Consider the following 20,793-nt stretch of genomic DNA (forward strand, 5'->3'; position numbering starts at 1 on the left):
TCAGTTACTTTATTTCTTTTGTTTTTGATGCAGAGGGCGCTATTCATGACAATCGCGGTCACTGATTGGCCATGAATTAAAAGGAAGTCAGCTGTCTAGTGAATTATGCAGCATCAAAATAGTCATATGATTTGTTTTTTAAAAGCCTCTTAATACTGTGTGACTCACATTTTGGTATTTTGAGCAAGATGGCAACTATGTGGTTTTGGGTATTGATCTGTGCCACTGTGCAAACAAAATTATGGCTTTATTGTTCCTGGGTTTGAATTTACGAATTGATTTCTGATCTCTGGTCATTGTTTTATTGTCAAAATGGTTTCACAACATGCTTGACGAGATGTACAATAATAACAGCATTTTAGGAATTTTGGCTAGGGCTGTTATATATGTGATTTTATTGTTAAATTTCTAGTTAAGGGAACTGATCATTACCACCAAGCCGGTTTCCTGTGAGTCTCCTGCGGCATGCGTTTCTTTACCGTACCGGCCGCTGCTTTACCGTACCGGCCGCTGCTTTACCGTACCGGCCGTTGCTTTACCGTACCGGCCGCTGCTTTACCGTACCCGAAGGTCATTAGCCGTACCGGCAAGGCCGTTACCGTACTGGCAGGAGGCAATTCACACTTCTGACAAGTTAATTTATGCATTGATTTTCCGGTTTACCGGTAAAATGCCGACCTGTTTAAATTTCAGTTTTATGCACAGGATCGCCCGAGAAAGCAAAACTGTAGAATTAATTTGAGTAGAATTTGTTTAGTTTGTAGTTATAGTCAGTTTATAAATCATTTTGTTCATGTTTGCTATGCAGTAGCTTTCGAGGTCAAATACACCACCAGGTCAATTTGTAATTGCGTCTTTTTATTTGTCAGAGATTAAACTTTACCATTATTATTGCATAATATTTACATTCAAGTTGCTACACATGATTTTTTTTGAGACCATGGAGCTCCCAGTACGTCCATGTGAACTGTTGGATATGACTACAGACGGAACTGCGTCTTTATTTTATACGATATTTTTATTTTTTTTAAATTGGGATCAGTGCTCCCAAATCAACTGAGCCGACAAAGTGGGTTACAAAAATAACAGTTCCATGAAAGTGGCTATATTTGTGTATGATGAATCCTGAGTCGATAGTTTTGGCATGTAACCTAATGGTTTTGGTTATTGTTAAAAATGCACAGTGCAGACGTAATTTTGTTTTCATTTTTTCACTTTATCTGGCGCCAGTGCACGTGTGCTTGGATGTTTTTTTATTCAGTGATTGGGCTAAATATTTGACGACGTTGCCAACGTATTCAACATACGAAAATAGCATGTGTGTGCGTTTGCGTGACTGATAGATGCAGACGAGATTTCTCGTCGCAACGCGTTTTATTAGTTTATTTCCAACGCGAGTGGTCGGCGCCTTTGATTGCGTTTAGTTTGTTCTTTCATTCGCAAAATCTATCGCTGGCACCGTTTATTTTGTTATGTCTCACAACTGAATGTCCAAGCTGACTTTGTATTGGCTGTAATTATATTTTTTTTGTAAAACAAAAAAAAGTCCCGACCTTTCCAGTCTAAATCGTATTCTGCCCCAAACCAAACAGCCCTTTTCAGGGCCAATCACATGTTCCAAAAAGAGATATACCGGCACACTTGCACACTCTGTTTTGTTATAATAAAGTTACATTGGGGATTGTTGGAGGAGGTGTGTAAATATCGGGTAAATATGTTTGGACAATTCCATAAGCAAACTCACAAAATGAGGTCGAAAAGCAATAGAAAAATGTTGACCTAGAGCAAGGTCAAATTCCGTTTTACGCACTTGAATTTTATCTGGACTACGTGCACGCGTTGCGCGTGTTATTGTCAACAAAGTATCAAAACAGATTTTCGAACGCCCAAGCCCGAATTTAAATACATGTGAGCTCGGCCAAGCGAGTCACGCTGACACATTATGCAAGTATCATCGAATTCATGCGACAGGTTGAGACGTTTTATTCAACGTCGTGGGTAAGCTACGATGTAGGACTGTCGTTTTATAGCGTTACAGGCGATCATGAATATGTGAATAACACACATATATTGAAAAAAAACCATGAAATTTCAGAAAGACTTTTTTATTTAATTTATTTATTTGTATTTCGACGGTTGTCCGACTTTCTTTCCACTGTGTGAGCTACTGACAAATATAAACAAATAATTAACCCATCGAGTCCTCTAGTCGACTGGGACGTAACACTCTGTTGTACAAGTCATGTCCTTTTCAAATTATTCACTTTCAATGGGTGGGTAAAAAAAAAATCTTATTGTTTGCAAAATGCCCAATTAATTCATGCATGACTCACGGTTACCGGCAGGGCGCAGATCAGTTACCGGGGCTTTGTTTACCATGCATTCATTAATCGAAGGTGATAAATAGTCGGTATTGGTCCTATCAGTACGGTAATTGTCCGGCCGGTACGGTAACGCAACGGTCGGTACGGTAAAGCAACGACCGGTACGGTAAAGCAACGACCGGTACGGTAAAGCAACGACCGGTACGGTAAAGCAACGACCCGTACGGTAAACCGAGTCAAACTCACAGGAAACCGGCTGGGTGGTAATGATCAGTTCCCTAATTTAAATTGATTTTAGGCAACTTTGTCTGTTTGTTGTGTATATAGTGCAGCAAAGAGCCACTGTCATTCTGACTGAGGGTTAATTAGAATTCCCTGAATTTCATTCTCAAAGGAGAGACTAATTTTTCGAAATCTGATTTTTGCAATATACAGTGTGGACTGTATTGGACAGCTTTTTTTTCTTGTCTACCAAAAGTGATATAGAGTTCTAATTCAAAATGTTTTTATTTAGTCCAGATACAAAAACAACATTGCTCTATGGACACACTTCATGTAAATTTTCCAATTATACGGTAGTTTTTTTTTGATCATGAAGAATGAAGGTGACATTTTGTTCGAATTGACTGTTGGCGGTGCCAACAGAAATACATGTAAGTGTGTTTAAAATGTACAGAAAATGAAATTTTTCCAATGTGTTTTAAAGCAGAAAAAACTAGATTGATATTAGTGTAGTTGAGTGATAGTTCTGTCATATGAACATCCATTTTAATTTAAGACATGATTGCAATATTTCAGATTTTATAGTTTTCGGGGAGAAATTAGGGTTAGGGGTTATTGGTTTTAGTTGAGAGCCAAATTGGTTTGTAAGTTGAAAACTTTGTTAAAATGATAATCATTTACTTTTTAAGATTAAAATCCATGTGAAAAATATCCACTTGTTGCTTTATGAGAAAAAAATAAAAGTACTGACTGTCTCTGAATTTTCACTTGAAAAATTGTTGCATTGAACTTATTGCCTTAAGAAATATTTTTTTTGCTGGGAATGGAGTAGAATAGAGCGGCCTTAGCCATAAGTGAATCTAGAATCTGCAACTCAGACATGGCATCTACGTAAGTACTGAGAAATATTTCAGCAACAATTTTGCATAGAAAATCCATCAGAAATCAATCTTTACATCAAATGCGACAGCAACTTCATCAACCATGAAAATTAAAAGAAATAAATTTCGCACAAACCATTCTGAGGGTCAAAGGTCATACCTGTTTGAAGTTTCCTCTGTTTTTTTGTTCACACTCCATGATATCGTAGAATATGGGAAGAGTTGTTCTGCGGAGTTCCGTCTCTGGGACTAGTGTGACTTCCAAGAATGAACCAATGAGACTGAGGAAACTGATTTTGTGATCCCCTAAATAGAAAATTCAGAAATTAGAAAATCGGTATTAGCTGGAAAAGATGTCATCATGACAACTATACAGACAACATTGACACTCACCAAGATTCTGCCACATAGAGACTATCTCAAATCCCATCAAGACTCTCATATCCCCGTACTGATCTTTGATTTTGTTTCGTTTCACTTCAGAAAACGTCTCGAGCTGTAAACACGGTTGTGTCAAAAACGACACAGAGAGATGAAAGAAACTGCTCCAAAGCTGAATATAAACAAGAAATAAAACAAACATCAATAAAAGAAGCTATTTTAAAATATTTGATGCTTAAATCAATGATCTTACTATGAATGCTACAAAAACACATCTTGCTGGGACTTACTTGGCTGTCAAAAGTATCGTTATCCAAGAAATGAGACGTCAAGATTTGTGAGAAAAATGGAATGGCTAACAGTATCACACTGAAAAATACAAATTAACAGAACAAAAATGAAACACTGTGAAACAACTATGACAGACTGGAAAAAGACTATGGGATCATCCTTGTGTTCATATGACAACAATTTTTCTTGCCAAAATGTTTTTTTTTAATGATTTTTTTTGTTAATTTTGGACCAAATGAACATAATCAGTTATCATCAGCTACAAGTATCGATCAAAATTATTGAACAATTCTGGAAAAAATTATGTTAAAGGTGACAAAGGTTGACTTTGTCATTGAAAAGGAAAAAAAAATAGCTTTTCTATTTATTACCATGTTTGGAAGTTGCATACAGAAGATAGAAGCTAACACGAAAGATACACTGGATAGGTTAGAAAGTAAACACCACTCATAAGCACAAATTTAACTAAACCAAGATTATACATTGCTTGAACATATTTCCAAGTTTGAGAAAGATTGAATAAAAAAAAAAACAAGACAAGGAAAACGACAACGATGATGGCGACAACAATAATGGTGACAATGACAGACAGAGTAACCTATACCTCACCTCATTATCATTATAGGCAAGGTAAAAATGATTTAGAAACAAAAACAAAATGAAACTGTCATCTAAATTGCCAACTTACTTATTAGTGACCATCCTCATCCCCATCCAGTCTGATGGAAAGACGTCTTGTTTGACTAACTCCTTGAACACCATGAATATTCTGGTGATGAACTCCTTGAGCGGTTTTCTTTCACTGAAACTGCTCAGTAGTTTCTTAAAATGCTCCTCTCTCATGAGTTTCAGTATTGCGATGAAACAAGCAACAAAGGGTCCCTATGGCAACAAAAAGAGTGATCATTAGAGAAGCCTGTCTAATCATAGACCCTCCAGTAGAAATGGAGGGTCTATGGTCTAATCAAGGTATATTTTTTATTTGACCTCCCTTGAAAGCATCCAAGAGGACTAAGGAGTTGATCATTGTAACCTCTAGAAGGATGGAGATAGTAAAAACATGCCGAGTATTCCTATTCCTTCACTTAGTTTTAAGCTTCATTTTCAAAATGATATTGTTGTGAAATATGCCTTTGCATATTCAAGTAAGTGTGATAGATTTTTTTTTAATTTTCCCAGGAGAATTGTTTTTCTCAACAAATCTACACCCCCCCCCTTCCAGTTTCTTCAACCTCTATTACCAGTAAATATCGTTCAGTAGTTTCCAACTGTAATTACTTAACTGTGCAAAGAAGGCTGTATATTGGAATGGCTTATACTCACTGCGAGTTCTCCTTGTCTGTTGATTGTCAGTAAAGTCTGTAATATATTATCTAACAGTATGTGTACAATTTGGCCTATTTCACCACTGGTAGACTGGGTCTGCGGGTGACAATATTATAAATTGGTAAATAAACCTAAGAACAAAAATTAACATTAACATTTTCACCACCAGACTTTCTTGTCCAAATTTTTCAGCACTTTTTTTTTTTACGTCCTTCAATATTTCTGGAAATAAACTCTAATTTTGGAGCCAACAGACAATACTTGAGCAATTTTCAGTTTTACTCAAACAAATGTGACTATTTTTGTCCCAATCTTCAGATGGAAAGTACAGACTAAACTGGATTGGTTTTGTGAGTTAGTGATGAAAAGAGAGAACTGGTGGTAAAAAGGTTAAATATTGGATTAATTTTGATTGCAATGTAATATAACTGAACAATTTTAATAGTGTAAAACAGCATAACTCATTGTTTCTTTTTTTAGTAAGTTTATTAAATCCAAAAGATTGACCGGTCACTGGTAGCATAGTGGTTGTTGCACCAGACTCATGATTGGTAGACCCAAGTTCAAATCCAACCTTAGGCTGAACATCAAAGGGTCGACCCCTATCCTGGGTGAGTGTGCCACAGACTCAATGGGCAGGCCAATTCCACTGGCCGAGATTCATTCACTTACGAATGCGACTTTGGGGGAACCTTGGTTAAGGTCCGCAGGTGCTTGTGTTCGACCTGATTGACACCAGGATAGCGCATTACAAATTGCCATTTGACAGGGAGATTGCCAAACAGCCCTGTCATGTAGTCCCAAACATGAATATGACTTCTGTGGCAAAATGCGTCAGCACTAGCACTTGCAATTTGCACATACAGAAAAAAAGTCAGGAGAGACAACAGTGACACTCAATGTCCGGAACGTCGCCTGGCACAAAAAAAATATTTAAATATTGATCCTTATATTTGACTCAATTGGTGTACATTACTTCTACTGGTGTTCGATGCGTCAATTTGCATAATTTTGCCTCTACATACGTTTGAATAAATTTAAACAGCTCTACTTGATAGACACTGACAAGATATCCTGACAACAGTTTTATCAACTAACCTGCGCTTTTTGTTCCATTTTCTGCATCAGAGACAGAACGTCTCCCAATAGTTCTGCACAAAGCTTGAGTTCCTGCCTTTGCATTAGATGTAACTGAATATGTTTTAGAAAAACTGGCAGTAGTAACGACCTTGATTCTTTGAAATATAATAAAAAAATAAAATAACTTAATTAAACTCCCATGATGCACTGCATTGTTCCCAGTAATAAATAACAATTTTGAATATTTATTTTGGTTGACTTGAATCTTACCTTCCTCTTCAAACAGTCTACCATTCACAGTATCTATCATACACCTTAGTTTTGCTGCATGTAGATCAGTTGATGCGAATTCCCTAGCCACATTGTTTATTAAATTATTAATATATGTAGCAACTTCATGGGAAGTAAAAACTGTTTGTCCATTTCCTTTATCGTGTGTTAAACTGTCATATATAGTACTGAAATTACCAAGCAGTGTTATCTGTCAATAAAATAAATTAAATGAATAAAAGGGTGAATTTAGTGATGAATCCAAGTATGAATCAGAGGATGAATACAAGGCTGAATACAGGATGAATCCAAGCATGAATACAAGGCTGAATACAAGTATAGAATCCAAGTATGAATACCAGGGTGAATCCAGGATGGATACAAGTATAGAATCCAAGTATGAATACAAGGGTGAATCCAGGATGAATACAAGGCTGAATCCAAGTATGAAAACAAGGCTGAATCCAAGTATGAATATAAGGCTGAATCTAAGATGAATACACGACTGAATCCGAGTATGAATACAAGGCTGAATCCAGAATGAATACAAGGCTGAATCTAAGTATGAATCCAGAGATGAGTAAACCCACAAATGAATACAAGCATGGATACAGGGATGAATTTAAAGTTGAATTCAAGCAAGAGTCTAAATAAATCCTGGGACGAGCTCAAAACAAACCTAGGGAAAATACAAGTACAAATCTTGGCAAGAATACAAGGGTGAATCCAAGAATAAATACAAAGGTGAATCCAAATAAAATCCAAAAAAATCCAGAAACAAACAAATAAATAGAAGGGTGAATCATTGGACAAATACAAGAATAAACTTACTTGTGCACTGAGCACATGTTCTGCTGTCTGTGATACCATTGTATTCATTGATAAAAATAACTCACTTATGGTGGTTTTAAATTCTTTCTCTTCAAGTCCCCCAGCATGCCTACAGGTGTATAATTATTTAAAACCGTGTTATCGATAATCCACAATTTTGGAAAATGTGACATTCTACGAGTGGTATGATTAGTTTCATTTACATACCTTTCATATAATAGTCTGGATTGAATAATAAATTTAAATAAATAATGTAATGCTCTGAAAGAACTTCGTATTTGTTGTTGTTTCTCGAGACTTGTTAAGTTGGGGTTAACAGCATCCTCTGCACACTGACGTAGACAGCTAATAAGAGGTCTGAAATATACAAAATACCCCATTAAATTACAATAATCATTATTGAATAATTACTGTAGAATACTTTATTTTAGCTGGAATTAATTTGTGCTGAAACGAGATTTCGGGTGTTTTGTATAGAATTTATTTTCACTGATTTTTGACAAGTTGAATGTAAAATACAGGAAAAAAGGTATATTCTCTGAATTTTTCTTTCACTGAATCATTCCATCAGCGAAAATAGCAAAAATTAATTCCAAGCGAAAATAAAGTATTTTACAGTATAGCGATAAAAACTAATTTATAGAAAGCCAGGTTCGTTCAAAACGTTTTGAAGGAAGACAAGACATAACAAGCACTGGGGTGTTTCAACGCTAGCGCACAGCATGCTTAGACTAACCTGTGAGCTAATGTAGCGGCGAAGTGTTTCTCAATGTATGTATCTAGATCTGTTCTTAAATTCCGATACTTGATGTCACTAAGTATACCGATGATAAACACCTGAGAATAAACACACAAAGTTTTCAGTGATGACAAGCCCCTATAAGCTAAAGTCATTATAAAGCGACACAGTACCAAGCCGTAATGATATTGCCTTTTGAAATCATTAAGTCAGTGAGACGAAGATTAAAACTAAAGGTTTGACATTTGATCCAGATAAATAGGTAGGAGGACAAAGTAAAAAAACAAAAAACGGCTGCCTGTCAGCCATCTTGAATTGGATAAAAATAGTTTGCATCATATGATGTATTGGGATAAAATTGGTTAATGCATGACTGGAAAATGCAGAAAGCCTCAAAATTATTTGTTACGGTAAAAGAACAACCTGTATTTTTTACCATTTACAATGTAAACCCTATATGAAGACAAGCTTAGCCTTTTCACTACCAATTACCACTTGTCATCACAAATTCACAAAATGGTTGCGTTTATAGTCTACACTTCAGAAGATTGGGACAAAAAACGCCAAATTTTTAGAGTAAAAACTGAAAATTGACTCAAATTTTGTCTGTTGGCTCCAAAATTAGGTTTCATTTCCAGAAATATTGAAGAATATAAGAAAAAAGAAAAATTTGGTGGTGAAAGAGTTAGAAACATCAACTCTTGCACATTAGATGTAATACACAATACTTATTAATAAGATTACTTTACATGATTGTGGTGGGTGCATATTGTCATTATTGACATCATTAAACACAGACGTCACAAATACTTACCAGTGCTTGAAACACTAATTTGTCAAACGATTTGGCGTCATCATCCAATATATTGAACAATGTATCTATAATATCTTGACACTTCACGATATCTTCGCCACTTATTCTCAGAAATCGTTGTAAAATATCGTGGATTCGTTGGGGGTTTTCTTTCCATTTTAGTAATGCTACTAAGTCAACTATGGAAACGGGATGAGCATAATTATTTTAATGTTGTAAACTAACAACGAATGACAATGTAATCCATCAGAGTAATCAATTTGATTAGAAACTTGTCGATAGCAAGAGTGATGATGAGAAAAGAATTATTGGGTAAAGAAAACAAATTGAACTTTGATGAAAATTTCATGTTTATTGATTATTCATGATATACATATAATGTTTAATGGAAATACTGGAATTAATAGACTATGTATATAATGACTGTGACGACAAATACGATAAAAAAACAGCGAGTCATTCTTTATTCGGATTACATTTGACTTATCAATGCTTCCAAAAGTACTTTTTAGTTTTATTATACTTTACAAATTTCATGAAGAGAAAATTGCTAAATTTTGTAAAAACGAAATTCTGTTTTCATCAACACATATTATTGAAATAGCTAGCTACGAAAATCTACACAGTTCCCAATATATATTTAAAATTCTATTATTCAAGAAAATATTTATTTTTATGATAAACTACAAGGAGTGGAAACTTACAAGGACATTCAAGAAAAACAAACTTACGATTTTGTGAGAGCTTTGTAGAACAAACTCTGGATCTGATGAAGAAACTTTCCTTGAGGTTTCTCAGATATGTTGCATTTCCAACAATAGATCCCGATACATGTCTCATATCGGCTTGACAACTCGGTAAATTGAGGTAAACATTCACATTGGTAAATTGGTGGACATCATCACACTAAGATCAATAAACCGCAAAGGATACCATTAACTCCTCGAGTGCCATATATTTTCCCCACCCAGAATCCAGTGCAAATATTTCAACATTTTGTAAAATTTTCAGTAAATTTCATCACCATTTTGGGCCATACAGACAGTGTCAGATATTGCCTTTGGTTTTTCATCAAAATATTTGTTAATTTTTAACAACATTTCATTTGGGGAGGAGCAGACTACGCAAAATAATTTTGTAGATGGTGCAAAAAATTGATAATGGCGCTCAAAGGGTTAGTATTACCGTAAAATTTGTATTAGAAGCCGCATCCCTAATAGAAGCCGCAAACATTCTTTTTTAACAATTGAGAACCAAAAATTCACCGCTTCTCATCTGTGTAGATTCTCTAATAGAAGCAGCATCTCCTCTGTTGCATTGTACCATTTTAATAGAAGCCACGGTTTCTAATACAGATTTTACAGTAACGATATTCAGTCATTGTGGCTGCTCATTGGTGTTTTCTTGGACAAAAAATGGTCATTAGTCGGTCATTTTAAAACAAATTAGAAAATAGGGATTAAAAACTCAAACAAGATAATAATGATGGCATGTACATAGTTTAAGTAGCATGAGATAAAATGATAACACACACCAAACACGATTACTTTTAAAATGGAAAGAAATGAATGAAACTTGCATGAAAACAAGGATGGGTAGGTGTGTGTACGAAGGGTTAAGATGAGCCTGAAGCACACAGCATACATGTAGCACAGCACACAACATACATGTAGCACAGCACACAGCAAAACATGATTACTTTTATAATGGCAATAAAAGAATGAGCAACGGTGGGAGGGTGTGTGTGGGTACAAGAGGTTACGATGGGAACACACAGCACGGCACAGCACAGCACACAATTACTTTTAAAATGACTGAATAAAACTTGCATGAGAGCAAGGATGGGTGGATATAGGTATGAGGGGTTATGATGGGAACACACAGCATACCACAGCACACAACATGATTACTTTTAAAATGACTGAATGAAACATTCATGAGAGCAAGGGTGTGTGGATGTGGGGTTACGTTGGGAACACACAGCATAGCACAGCACACAATAAAACAAAACAAAACATGATTACTTTTAAAATGATTGTGAATGAAACTTACATGAAATCTGAATGAATCGTCACACTGTTAAAAATGAGAAAATTAAAGAGAAGGAAAATGGTTATTTTGTAAATCCAACAACCAAAGAAAAAGTAAAATAAGATAAGCAGATACACATGTAACTAGAACAAGGCATATTGATTATTCAGACAGAGAGCAGCAATTCTTTAGATGTGTGTGTGTGTGTGTGTGTGTGTGTGTGTGTGTGTGTGTGGGTGGCGAATGAAATAGACTTCAACTAGGAGAGAGCAAAACAAATTACGATCAAGTTATTTTGTGTCACATGACAGAGTGGTATTAAACCATGTATATATATTTGGGACTTGATGGTATTAGTGTTATTTAGCTCCATCAAGAAATATTCAACTGATCATGTATATAGGAGCTGTGGTATTCATATATACCTTGTACACATACAACTCATGTGTACCGTCTGGTATTATAGCGCCGTCCAATCTGGTCAGCTTACTGAATGCAAACGCATACAGTTTCTTTTGAGAATCTTTGTCTGTGAAAGAAAGAAATGACAAACATGATTCAAGATCTATTGAGCGATACAAACAACATGTATTCTTTCTGGGAAGGCATAGAACAAGGATACTTACTGGAACAATGTCTGAATTCAAATCTAACATGTGATCCTTCAACTTTTTCCGGTGGAACCGCTAACTTGATAGTTTCATTCCAGCGTGGTACATTGCAGTGATAATATATATACGAGTTATATTCTGACCTTGGCGGTGCACCTTCACCAACCTTGATGGAATTCTACAGATCAGCGAGAATTGTAAATATTTTCATAATGTTAACGATCCTCATTATAGTAGTTTTCACATTACTAATTCTTATAGCATTCAGGACCCTTCAGACTTCTTGATGATGTGCTCAGCCAAACATTTCATTTCGTTGAATTATGAAAACAACTGCTGACACGCAACAATTGTGATTTAGCGCTTTTTCATCAAAACTGATAGTTATTAACTGATTTGGCAATTAGAGACAGTGATATTTTGGTAACTAGAAAATCACAACTACATTGTACACCCAATTCCCGCACGTGAACTCTGAACTTTAAAATGAACTCTTATTTTGTAGCAGAACAAAAACATCAATGCAAGAAATTTTATATTTTAAGTTACAGCCAGATAAAGCGATTTCAAAAATGTCACCAAGCGTTCCTACTACAACAGAGTAGCTTAAATTTAGCATTTTATTTAATTTTGCAACACTATTCATATAACTTTTGATCTATAACGTTAAACATTCGACTTTGTGTTCACCTTTAACATGTATCCTTCGCTGTCGAACACTTTCATTGACACTTCCACGTTCTTACCAACGCTCTTGCCACCTTTTTCAAACTCTCCTCTCTCCATGGTAATGTACACATCGTTTCGAGCATCACCTGATGAGAATAGAAAGCGTATTCAGAAATGTAGTCAGCATAAATTTAGTAAGACCCAGCATCTCCTAAATTAATGTAGCAATGCAATTATCATCATTTGTTTTTGATGGGAATAGAAATTTCAACCAGAGTTTGTATGGTATTCATTTGGAAATTTACAATACTTTTAGATTGCATTTCTTATTTTCACCATAGATGGCATACTTTATTAAAATGATAATTAAATGAGTTGATCAAACAAGTATGAAGGATAAGCGATAATGTCGTTGATTATTATTGTCCTAAATTGTGATATTAAAAGTGGGTGTAGTAGTATTGTATGAAACTAGTCTACTAAAGTTCTGTATGATATGTGGAGGAGTCAAAATAAACTGGAATTATTTGCACTGATCAATGTTGATGGATACAGCATTTGAGATATGAACATTGGCACGCCATAGCCTAATCCTCACCAATCTTGGATCAATTCAAAACCCACAAAAACAACATTTTCATCATCTTTTGTAAACCACAAACAATTTTTTCTCTCACTGTTTTTACAGATCTGACGTTTTTGGTCACATTACTACTTCGTAACCCTCCCAGAGCTCAAAGAAAAATGCTTTCAAGTCTTCAACTCAAAGTGCCACATACACCAAGTCTCTTACCTGGCATTATGACATCGGCGAATCCCAACTTTCGGACAATCTGCATCCCTCTAGCAGCAAACAACAGCGCATTCTCTAACTTGACTTGTTTGATATCGCCGTGTAACATTTTTAAATTCAACGGTATTCCTAAAAAAAATACAAAATTAAACTGGCAGAGCAGCTTTGTCGGGTCCAAGTTTTAAGTATGAATGTCTTAATATGTACCCACTGATGTATATGTTATTTATCTCAGAAGATTCTTTGGTAATAGACACAAAATAACAAGTCAAAGCATTCATGAGATGCACATGCCCTCAAATTGCAGCTATTTTTGCTGAAAACCCTAAATTTAATATGCTTTAGCCATAAATGCTATATACAAAACAACAAGTTGATACGTTAAAATACTCCTGAGAAACAAATGCTCCAAATTGTGGTGATTTTGGTCAGAAATCCATGGCTACCAAACCATGTGACTGATTATTATTTTTTCCCCCTGAAAAGCTGTGGCCATATACTGTGGAATACTTTATTTTTGCTGGAATTAATTTTCGCTGAAAAGGCTTTTTGGGCATTTTGTATGGAATTTATTTTCACTGATTGTTGATGAGTTTAATGTGAAATATAGGAAACAAAGTATATTCGCTTCAGCTAAAATAGCGAAAATAAATTCCAAGCGAAAATAAAGTATTCTACAGTAGTTATATTCAAAATATAAAGCTGATCGGTTAAAGCACTCATGAGAAACAAATAAATCAAAGATGGCAGCAAAATCATGCAACTAAATTAAATAATTGAATGAAGTTCGGTTGAGAGATGCAACTTGGGAATCCAAGAAATCCAATATGGTGGCAAACCATGTGACCACCCCCCCCAATTCTCAAACTTGAATGTGCTTCATACATAGACGCTAAAAAACAACTTTTACGTTAATATGTTTTGAAATTTTTCAGGGGAAAAACATGGCAGAAAAAGTCACATGATTCCTAAAGTTTCTATTCATGAAATAAGTAGCCAATATTCCAACAAAAAAGTCAGATTGCCTAGACCTCAGAAAGGGTTCAAAATGGCCACTTTCGGTTTAACTTCAAAGATGAACCAATTGAGCAATCAAAATTAGGAAGTCAGAGAAACATAAGGGCCTATCATTATAGAAAATTTCAGATCATTTCATTCAGCTGTTTTCTCAAGATGACTTGACAGAAAAAAGGCAGGAGAAGAAAAAGAAGAATGAAAAAACTTAAATAAAAGGGTTCAAACTGACTTGAACGCTAAAAAAAATATATTTTTCATCCATTTTAATAGTGGACACTATTTTTGGCACTTCACACATCTGACTTTTGGAAAAAGAAGGGGGTTTCTGTTTGGAATTTCCAAACTTAATCTCCATTGAAATGAGCATGGATTTCTTTCCATTTGTACTTCACTCTTCATTTGATTCAAGCTCAGGAAAATACCAAGAACTGATACTCAAAGTTTTCCTAGTTACTAAATCAGAATAAGCTTACGGATTTCAAGAGTGATTATTTTTCCTGAGTCTATTATTTTGCAAACTCATTTTGTTCAGACTTACCTGGAATCTGCGAGTTGGAGACATTTACTTTATTTGTCTGTTTTTTGATTATGTTATCATGAAGAGACGAGAAGTCATTTTCAGATCCTAAACAACTAAATTAAATAAAAAAGACATTCATAGTTTAACAAATAAAAAATAATTTTGATTTTCTAAATGAACAGAGACATATGCAAATTTTGTTTTACATAACTTACATACAAATACAAAAATGTAAATGATATGCAAATGGAATACTGTAAAATGACTAATTTTTACTGGGTTTAAATTTCACTGATTTACCAATTTCAGGCATTTACTGTGGGTTTTAAATTCACGGTTTCGTCATTTAGATAATGTGTTTTATGCTAAGTTTTACATATTCACTGGGTTTTAATTTAGCGCATTTTTCCATTCAGCGAAATAAGCTAAATTAAAACCCAGTGAATAATTACTCCCTTTACAGTATTATATAATTTACATACCTGCAATTGATATGCAAAAATGTAATCAATATGCAAATTTTGGATTACAATGTACATACATGAAAATTATATGCAAATATGTTATATGATCACAATAAATACATTTATATTAAAACTCACCAATAAACTTTAATGAAATATTGTTTAAGTTCATCATCATACTGATCTGTATGTGCTGATAAGATATCACTAATACTTATAGCTGTGGAAAACAATAACAGAGACAAAACTATGAAATGACTGACATGAGGATAATATGAATAGTCAACTATGTAAATCAATGAATACACTAATACTTATAGCTGTGGAAAACAATAACAGAGACAAAACTATGAAATGACTGACATGAGGATAATATGAATAGTCAACTATGTAAATCAATGAATACACTAATCACTGATTATTTTGTCTTTCGTATTTCCGGTAAATCTATGTTAATCTATGTGATCAATTATTAAAAAAAATTTTAACTTAGTGAAATTAATGAATTAATTATATTTTGGGTTGATACGTGCTATCATTGAAGATGTGCCTATTCTATTCTAAGAACGTCACAAACAGAAAGTTGATCAAATCAAAGTAGACAAATTGCGCCCTCATGAGGCCAAACAGAATTACTTTTGTTTAATCAAAAGGAAAATGAACCAGGCATACAGTTCTAAGGCAGACAGACAGACAGCTAAAACATACTGTCATTACAACAGAATAGATAAGCATGAAAAAACTACCTCCACAACCGTACGGCCGTCTGTATACCTGGTCACTCTTCTTTTTCTCATTTTCTTTGTATAACATTCTCCCAACTCGTATTACTTGCACAACCAAGTACAAATCACGGGACAAGTCATCTGCACCAAGATCCTGAAAACGATATTATAATTTCAAACATACCTTAATATCTTACTGAAACTAAAAGTTAGCAAAGAACAAGTTCAGCTGGATATTTTATATGGTTCTGAAAACAAGCGCCCTCTACAGTTCCAGTAGTTTTTGATTAATTCACTCATACTCACTGTGAATATTGCAGTAAGATTGGTTGGTCGCACTTCGTTTTTGTTTTTCTTAGTCAGGAAACGTTCACTGGAGTAAAACATAGTAAAACCATTAGACCATTGTTTATTTTATCATACCCAGGCACGAGATGTACATACTTGAGTGAAAGACATTCCTGGTCAAAGTTGACGGCACACTTTATGAACATGGAAAACTTTAATTATGTAATTATTAAGTAATTAATTATCTACAATGCAAGTATACGCTACTAATGATGCAACAGAATTCTGAAATTATTATTAATGCATCAGTTATAGTGCTCATGAATATCATTGCCTTTGATGGCCAGGCCTTGGTGCCCTTTCAAAACTGTGATTACTGTATTTCCTCTATTAGAAGCGCATCTCTATAATATATGTGAGATCACTAAAAATACAACTTATTTTGACTATAGACAGACACCTCTGCCATTAGAATATTAAACAGCATGTGTTAACAATAAAGCATATTCGGTAAATCAAGGCATTGTCATAAAACAGAACTGAAGTTCAAGCACGATTATTATTATGGTACATTGATAAAACCAAAATATGATTATTAATTAATATTACCTGATAAATATGGATTGTTTTGCATCATATAATGACAGGAATATCTCAGCGTCTTCTCCGATGTGACATTCAAACTTCTCAAGTACACAGTATAAATGATGAATGGGAATGGCTTCTTTCTTTTTCTTCTTCCGAACAGTGCCTTTTAACTGCAGAACACATTGTAAAACATGCATCTTTTTTGGAAAATTTGGAGGCATTCTACATTAAACTCTAGTCAGTCACTTTAATGTTGGCATAATTATATATTTCTGATGCAACAAACAAAATATATTCTACTTACTGATGAACTCTGGGTCTCTTCTCTGCTTCTAAGATGCTGTGAAAGAAACAACACCATTAAAACTTTACGATACAATCTTATAGTTTCACGACTAACATACACGGAAATGAAGCGGGGCATGGGTGATTGTTCCACTAACAATACACTGAGTATAAATCGCATAAAAGCTGTTCTCCATCAACGGAGCATAACCAGACACCTTTTATAGCTATAAAACTGAATCCAAAATCTAAAGTTACAAAGTGGTGAAAAAAAAGATCATTTGATAAGGCAGTAGTTTTATATGTTGCTACCGAATATGTACAACAACCACTACTCGTGTCAATGGCGCATTAATCAATGAAATGTAAACAGTAGGGATATAAATGAACATTCAGGAACAAAAGTAGCATGGCATATGTCAATTGGTCAACTCCCACCCTAAGAGTGCCTTTTTATCCACCCTCAGACAACAACCCTATTATTCAATAGTGAGGATAACATTTCATGTCAGTGTACGAAATAAAAAATCAAATTCCTACCACTTTGAACAACTCCACAACACTGGTGTTATCCAAATCGACAGTCTCGTAATCAATTCTCGGGACCAAGTCTAGTCCCATCTGACTGTTACCCCAGTCTATTTTGGATGTAGCTTTCTTTTTCATTTCTATGATCTGTTCTTGCGTTCTGTCTCCTGACACAAACTGTCTTCGTAAATCGATGAGTTCCATCATGACCTGCCGTATCATTGTAAATGATCCATGTTTCAATGTACTTGTGTCTTTACCCTGAGAATCAAGATTTTATACAGATTAGAAGTTCGGAAGTTGCTCGGGTATAAAACACCACAAATAGGATTCCCTAATCACAAAATATACAACACTTTGTAGAGTTAACAACATATATACCGGGTACTGTAAAACATGTCTTTTTTGCAAATTTAGCGAAAGAACTGATTCACTAATTCAAGATGTCGCTAATGACTTTATTATAAATTCAAAATGGCCAAGGCTTGGGAATTTGTATACAGTAATCTGGAACATAAAAATCTGGGGCGCTTCGTAATTACACTTGACAGTTTTTCTTTGTTTTTATGGAGGTGATAACTGTGCATATGTCAACAATGACAAGAGAGATTCGCTAAATCAACATTTCGCTATTACGTAACATGTTTTACAGTAGTTACAACACACTGGCACCATGCATTTGAGTCTGCAAGGTGAACATGACATGTCCTAGTTGATATACCAGTAGTACACAATATGGAGGATACATAGAGATGTCCAAAATGTTTTTTGCATAAAGGTCTCAATTGTATGAACAATATGAACAAGTATATGCAGATGGTACTGAGTTTAATTAAGGGTTTGATTCAGCAAAAGTTTTACTGTGTGGCTGCTAGTCTGCCCTCAGTGGTAGTTTGTCATTATACTTACTATGTATTGTCTCTTCCATATTCCACCCCATTCTCTAAGCACAGATGTGATCTCACCAACAATGGGATCAACCAATGGCGTTACTACCTCATATTTTCTACAAAATTGAATTGGAATAATATCACAGCTACATTATTAAATTACCGGTAAGATCAATATAATGGCACATCGGTCGGCCAATTGAGAATCCCAGTATCCAGTGTCTGGAGAGCTATTTGTAAGTCAAAGTACAGATTTATAGCGTCTGCATTCCAGTAGAAGGAAAACTGTAGCCCACTCACTGTGTAATGATCACTGCATGTTGAAGACAAATGCTAGGACAGACAGACAGACAGACAGACAAACAGACAGACAGACAGACAGACAGACAGACAGACAGACAGACAGACAGACAGACAGACAGACAGACAGACAGATACACTTAAAAATAGAAAGACTTGATATGAAGTGACATAATAAAAAGTAGACAGGTACTTACCCTACATAGTCAACCTTGAATTTCTTGAGATGAATATACGACAGTGGAAATATACCCTACAAATATAAAAAGATTGTAAAAAAAACAACTAAAATTATATTTAAAATGTGATTTGTTTCACGATTCCTTGTGATCAATATCAGTGTTACCACAGTTGTAAGCCCTTATTCTTTATCTACCCTTGGTAGTAATTTGTGTGTGCATTGAAGTGAGATACTGTGGAATACTTTATTTTTGCTATTTTTGCTGCAAGAATGATTCAGTGAAAATAAAATCCACCGAATATAACTTTTTTCCTATAATTTACATTCAACTCATCAAAAATCAGTGAAAATAAATTCCATACAAAAACACCCAAAAAGTCTATTCAGCAAAAATTAATTTCAGCTAAAATAAAGTATTTTACAGTAATTCATGCTGTAACCATTCTAATTAGTAGGTAACTGGACTAAAATTAGTCACTGTACTTCCATGTAATCTTCCTTAACCATATGAATATGAATATGAATATGAATATGAATATGAAAGTCAAATATTGTCACCAATCACAGAATAAACATGCACAATTTTGATGGAAAATGCTTCACAATGAATAAAGATATTGTAATATGATCAATTTGTGACCATTGAACAGTGAACTCTGCATGTGATTCGATGATTTGATGACACCCTAAGAAGCTAAAAATTCAATCACAGCCGAACTACATAATTGCTCTGTGAATTTCGCCTTTCTAGTATTGAAACACCAAAGGTCAGATTGATTCAGAACATGAAGTAAAACAGAAAAAACAGTTGATGGTATACATTGTTTACCTTGATATGTTTTCGCCTAGTTGAGAATCCTCGTAACCAACCTGAAAACAAAAAAATAAATACTTCAGAGTAAGGGGAATTTCGTTTTTGTTTGAATACGTTATAAATATCCGCCATTTTGTCACCTTGTTCTTAGTTTAATTGTTATAAAACAACTAAGGAAATCTTCCAAGAATCCACTCGATAAAACACTAAGTATTCGTAGACAAATGTTCGACTTACAATGAACTCCTTGAAATGTGCAGTTGTTTTGTACAATTTTAGGTAACTATGAGCCATTGGTGGTGCGTGTCATGCATGAACTTCAAATGAATCTACAGAGTTACCAGCGTAATCGAACAATGTATCAGGTACACTTGAAAGGCATAAAATGTCCAGCTAATTTAATAGTGTCATGCTGCATTTGAAACCAGACAACTGAAACCCACAATCCTACAAACATATTTTCATGTCCTCACATTGTCATTGCATTGCGTGAAAATTTTATTGCACTGCGAGCATTCTATTATGTAAAATATTTTTTGGTCTGAATTTACAGCAACTGTGGAAAATATATAATAACTGCAGACGTTTGAATGTTGGTGATATTGCAGCCACAGTGATAATGTAACAGAGTACAAGTATAAACGCCCCAATGGTTTAAGTTAATGATTATACTGAATACCGGGTAATATATAGTTTATCAGTCACAAAAATGATGACATTATTTGCACTTTAAAGTAGAAGTCTACTCATAAATGAAATACCCAGAATTTATTCATTTTCCAATAAATTATACTTCCAGGAAATTTAAGGATATTGACTCAAAAGAACGTTGGGGTCATCAGCGTAATCTTCGAGGGTTATATTTCAGTGGATAGTGGTCATTGTAGCATTATTATAACCATTTTTACTAGCGGTTTTTAAGGTGGGAAT

At 34.6% G+C, this 20,793-nt stretch overlaps 1 protein-coding gene across 3 annotated transcripts in view; it reads right to left on the reverse strand.

Annotated features, from left to right (window-relative positions):
* LOC102805534 (dedicator of cytokinesis protein 3-like) overlaps window positions 1-20,793 on the reverse strand; it is a 63,619-nt gene that overhangs the window by 28,188 nt on the left and 14,638 nt on the right. For 2 of the 3 annotated variants that reach the window (XM_085496894.1, XM_085496893.1), the window contains exons 3-29: window positions 19,879-19,919; window positions 19,066-19,121; window positions 18,588-18,684; window positions 17,691-17,939; window positions 17,170-17,205; window positions 16,887-17,035; window positions 16,296-16,362; window positions 16,011-16,143; window positions 15,403-15,484; window positions 14,819-14,913; window positions 13,264-13,392; window positions 12,492-12,616; window positions 11,817-11,979; window positions 11,616-11,719; window positions 11,212-11,235; window positions 9,891-10,065; window positions 9,160-9,338; window positions 8,343-8,443; window positions 7,814-7,963; window positions 7,607-7,715; window positions 6,776-6,986; window positions 6,524-6,660; window positions 5,423-5,521; window positions 4,788-4,981; window positions 4,099-4,177; window positions 3,821-3,980; window positions 3,588-3,733 (exon numbers count right to left, since the gene is read on the reverse strand). In XM_085496894.1, coding sequence (XP_085353020.1) covers window positions 3,588-3,733; window positions 3,821-3,980; window positions 4,099-4,177; window positions 4,788-4,981; window positions 5,423-5,521; window positions 6,524-6,660; window positions 6,776-6,986; window positions 7,607-7,715; window positions 7,814-7,963; window positions 8,343-8,443; window positions 9,160-9,338; window positions 9,891-10,065; window positions 11,212-11,235; window positions 11,616-11,719; window positions 11,817-11,979; window positions 12,492-12,616; window positions 13,264-13,392; window positions 14,819-14,913; window positions 15,403-15,484; window positions 16,011-16,143; window positions 16,296-16,362; window positions 16,887-17,035; window positions 17,170-17,205; window positions 17,691-17,939; window positions 18,588-18,684; window positions 19,066-19,121; window positions 19,879-19,919 — 3,290 coding nt within the window. The remainder of the gene's footprint in view (window positions 1-3,587; window positions 3,734-3,820; window positions 3,981-4,098; window positions 4,178-4,787; window positions 4,982-5,422; window positions 5,522-6,523; window positions 6,661-6,775; window positions 6,987-7,606; window positions 7,716-7,813; window positions 7,964-8,342; window positions 8,444-9,159; window positions 9,339-9,890; window positions 10,066-11,211; window positions 11,236-11,615; window positions 11,720-11,816; window positions 11,980-12,491; window positions 12,617-13,263; window positions 13,393-14,818; window positions 14,914-15,402; window positions 15,485-16,010; window positions 16,144-16,295; window positions 16,363-16,886; window positions 17,036-17,169; window positions 17,206-17,690; window positions 17,940-18,587; window positions 18,685-19,065; window positions 19,122-19,878; window positions 19,920-20,793) is intronic. The other variant, XM_085496895.1, reaches the window with a different exon arrangement.

Source organism: Saccoglossus kowalevskii, chromosome 3, assembly GCF_978046115.1.
Source record: "Saccoglossus kowalevskii chromosome 3, keSacKowa6.1, whole genome shotgun sequence".
Taxonomy (NCBI): Eukaryota; Metazoa; Hemichordata; class Enteropneusta; family Harrimaniidae; genus Saccoglossus; species Saccoglossus kowalevskii.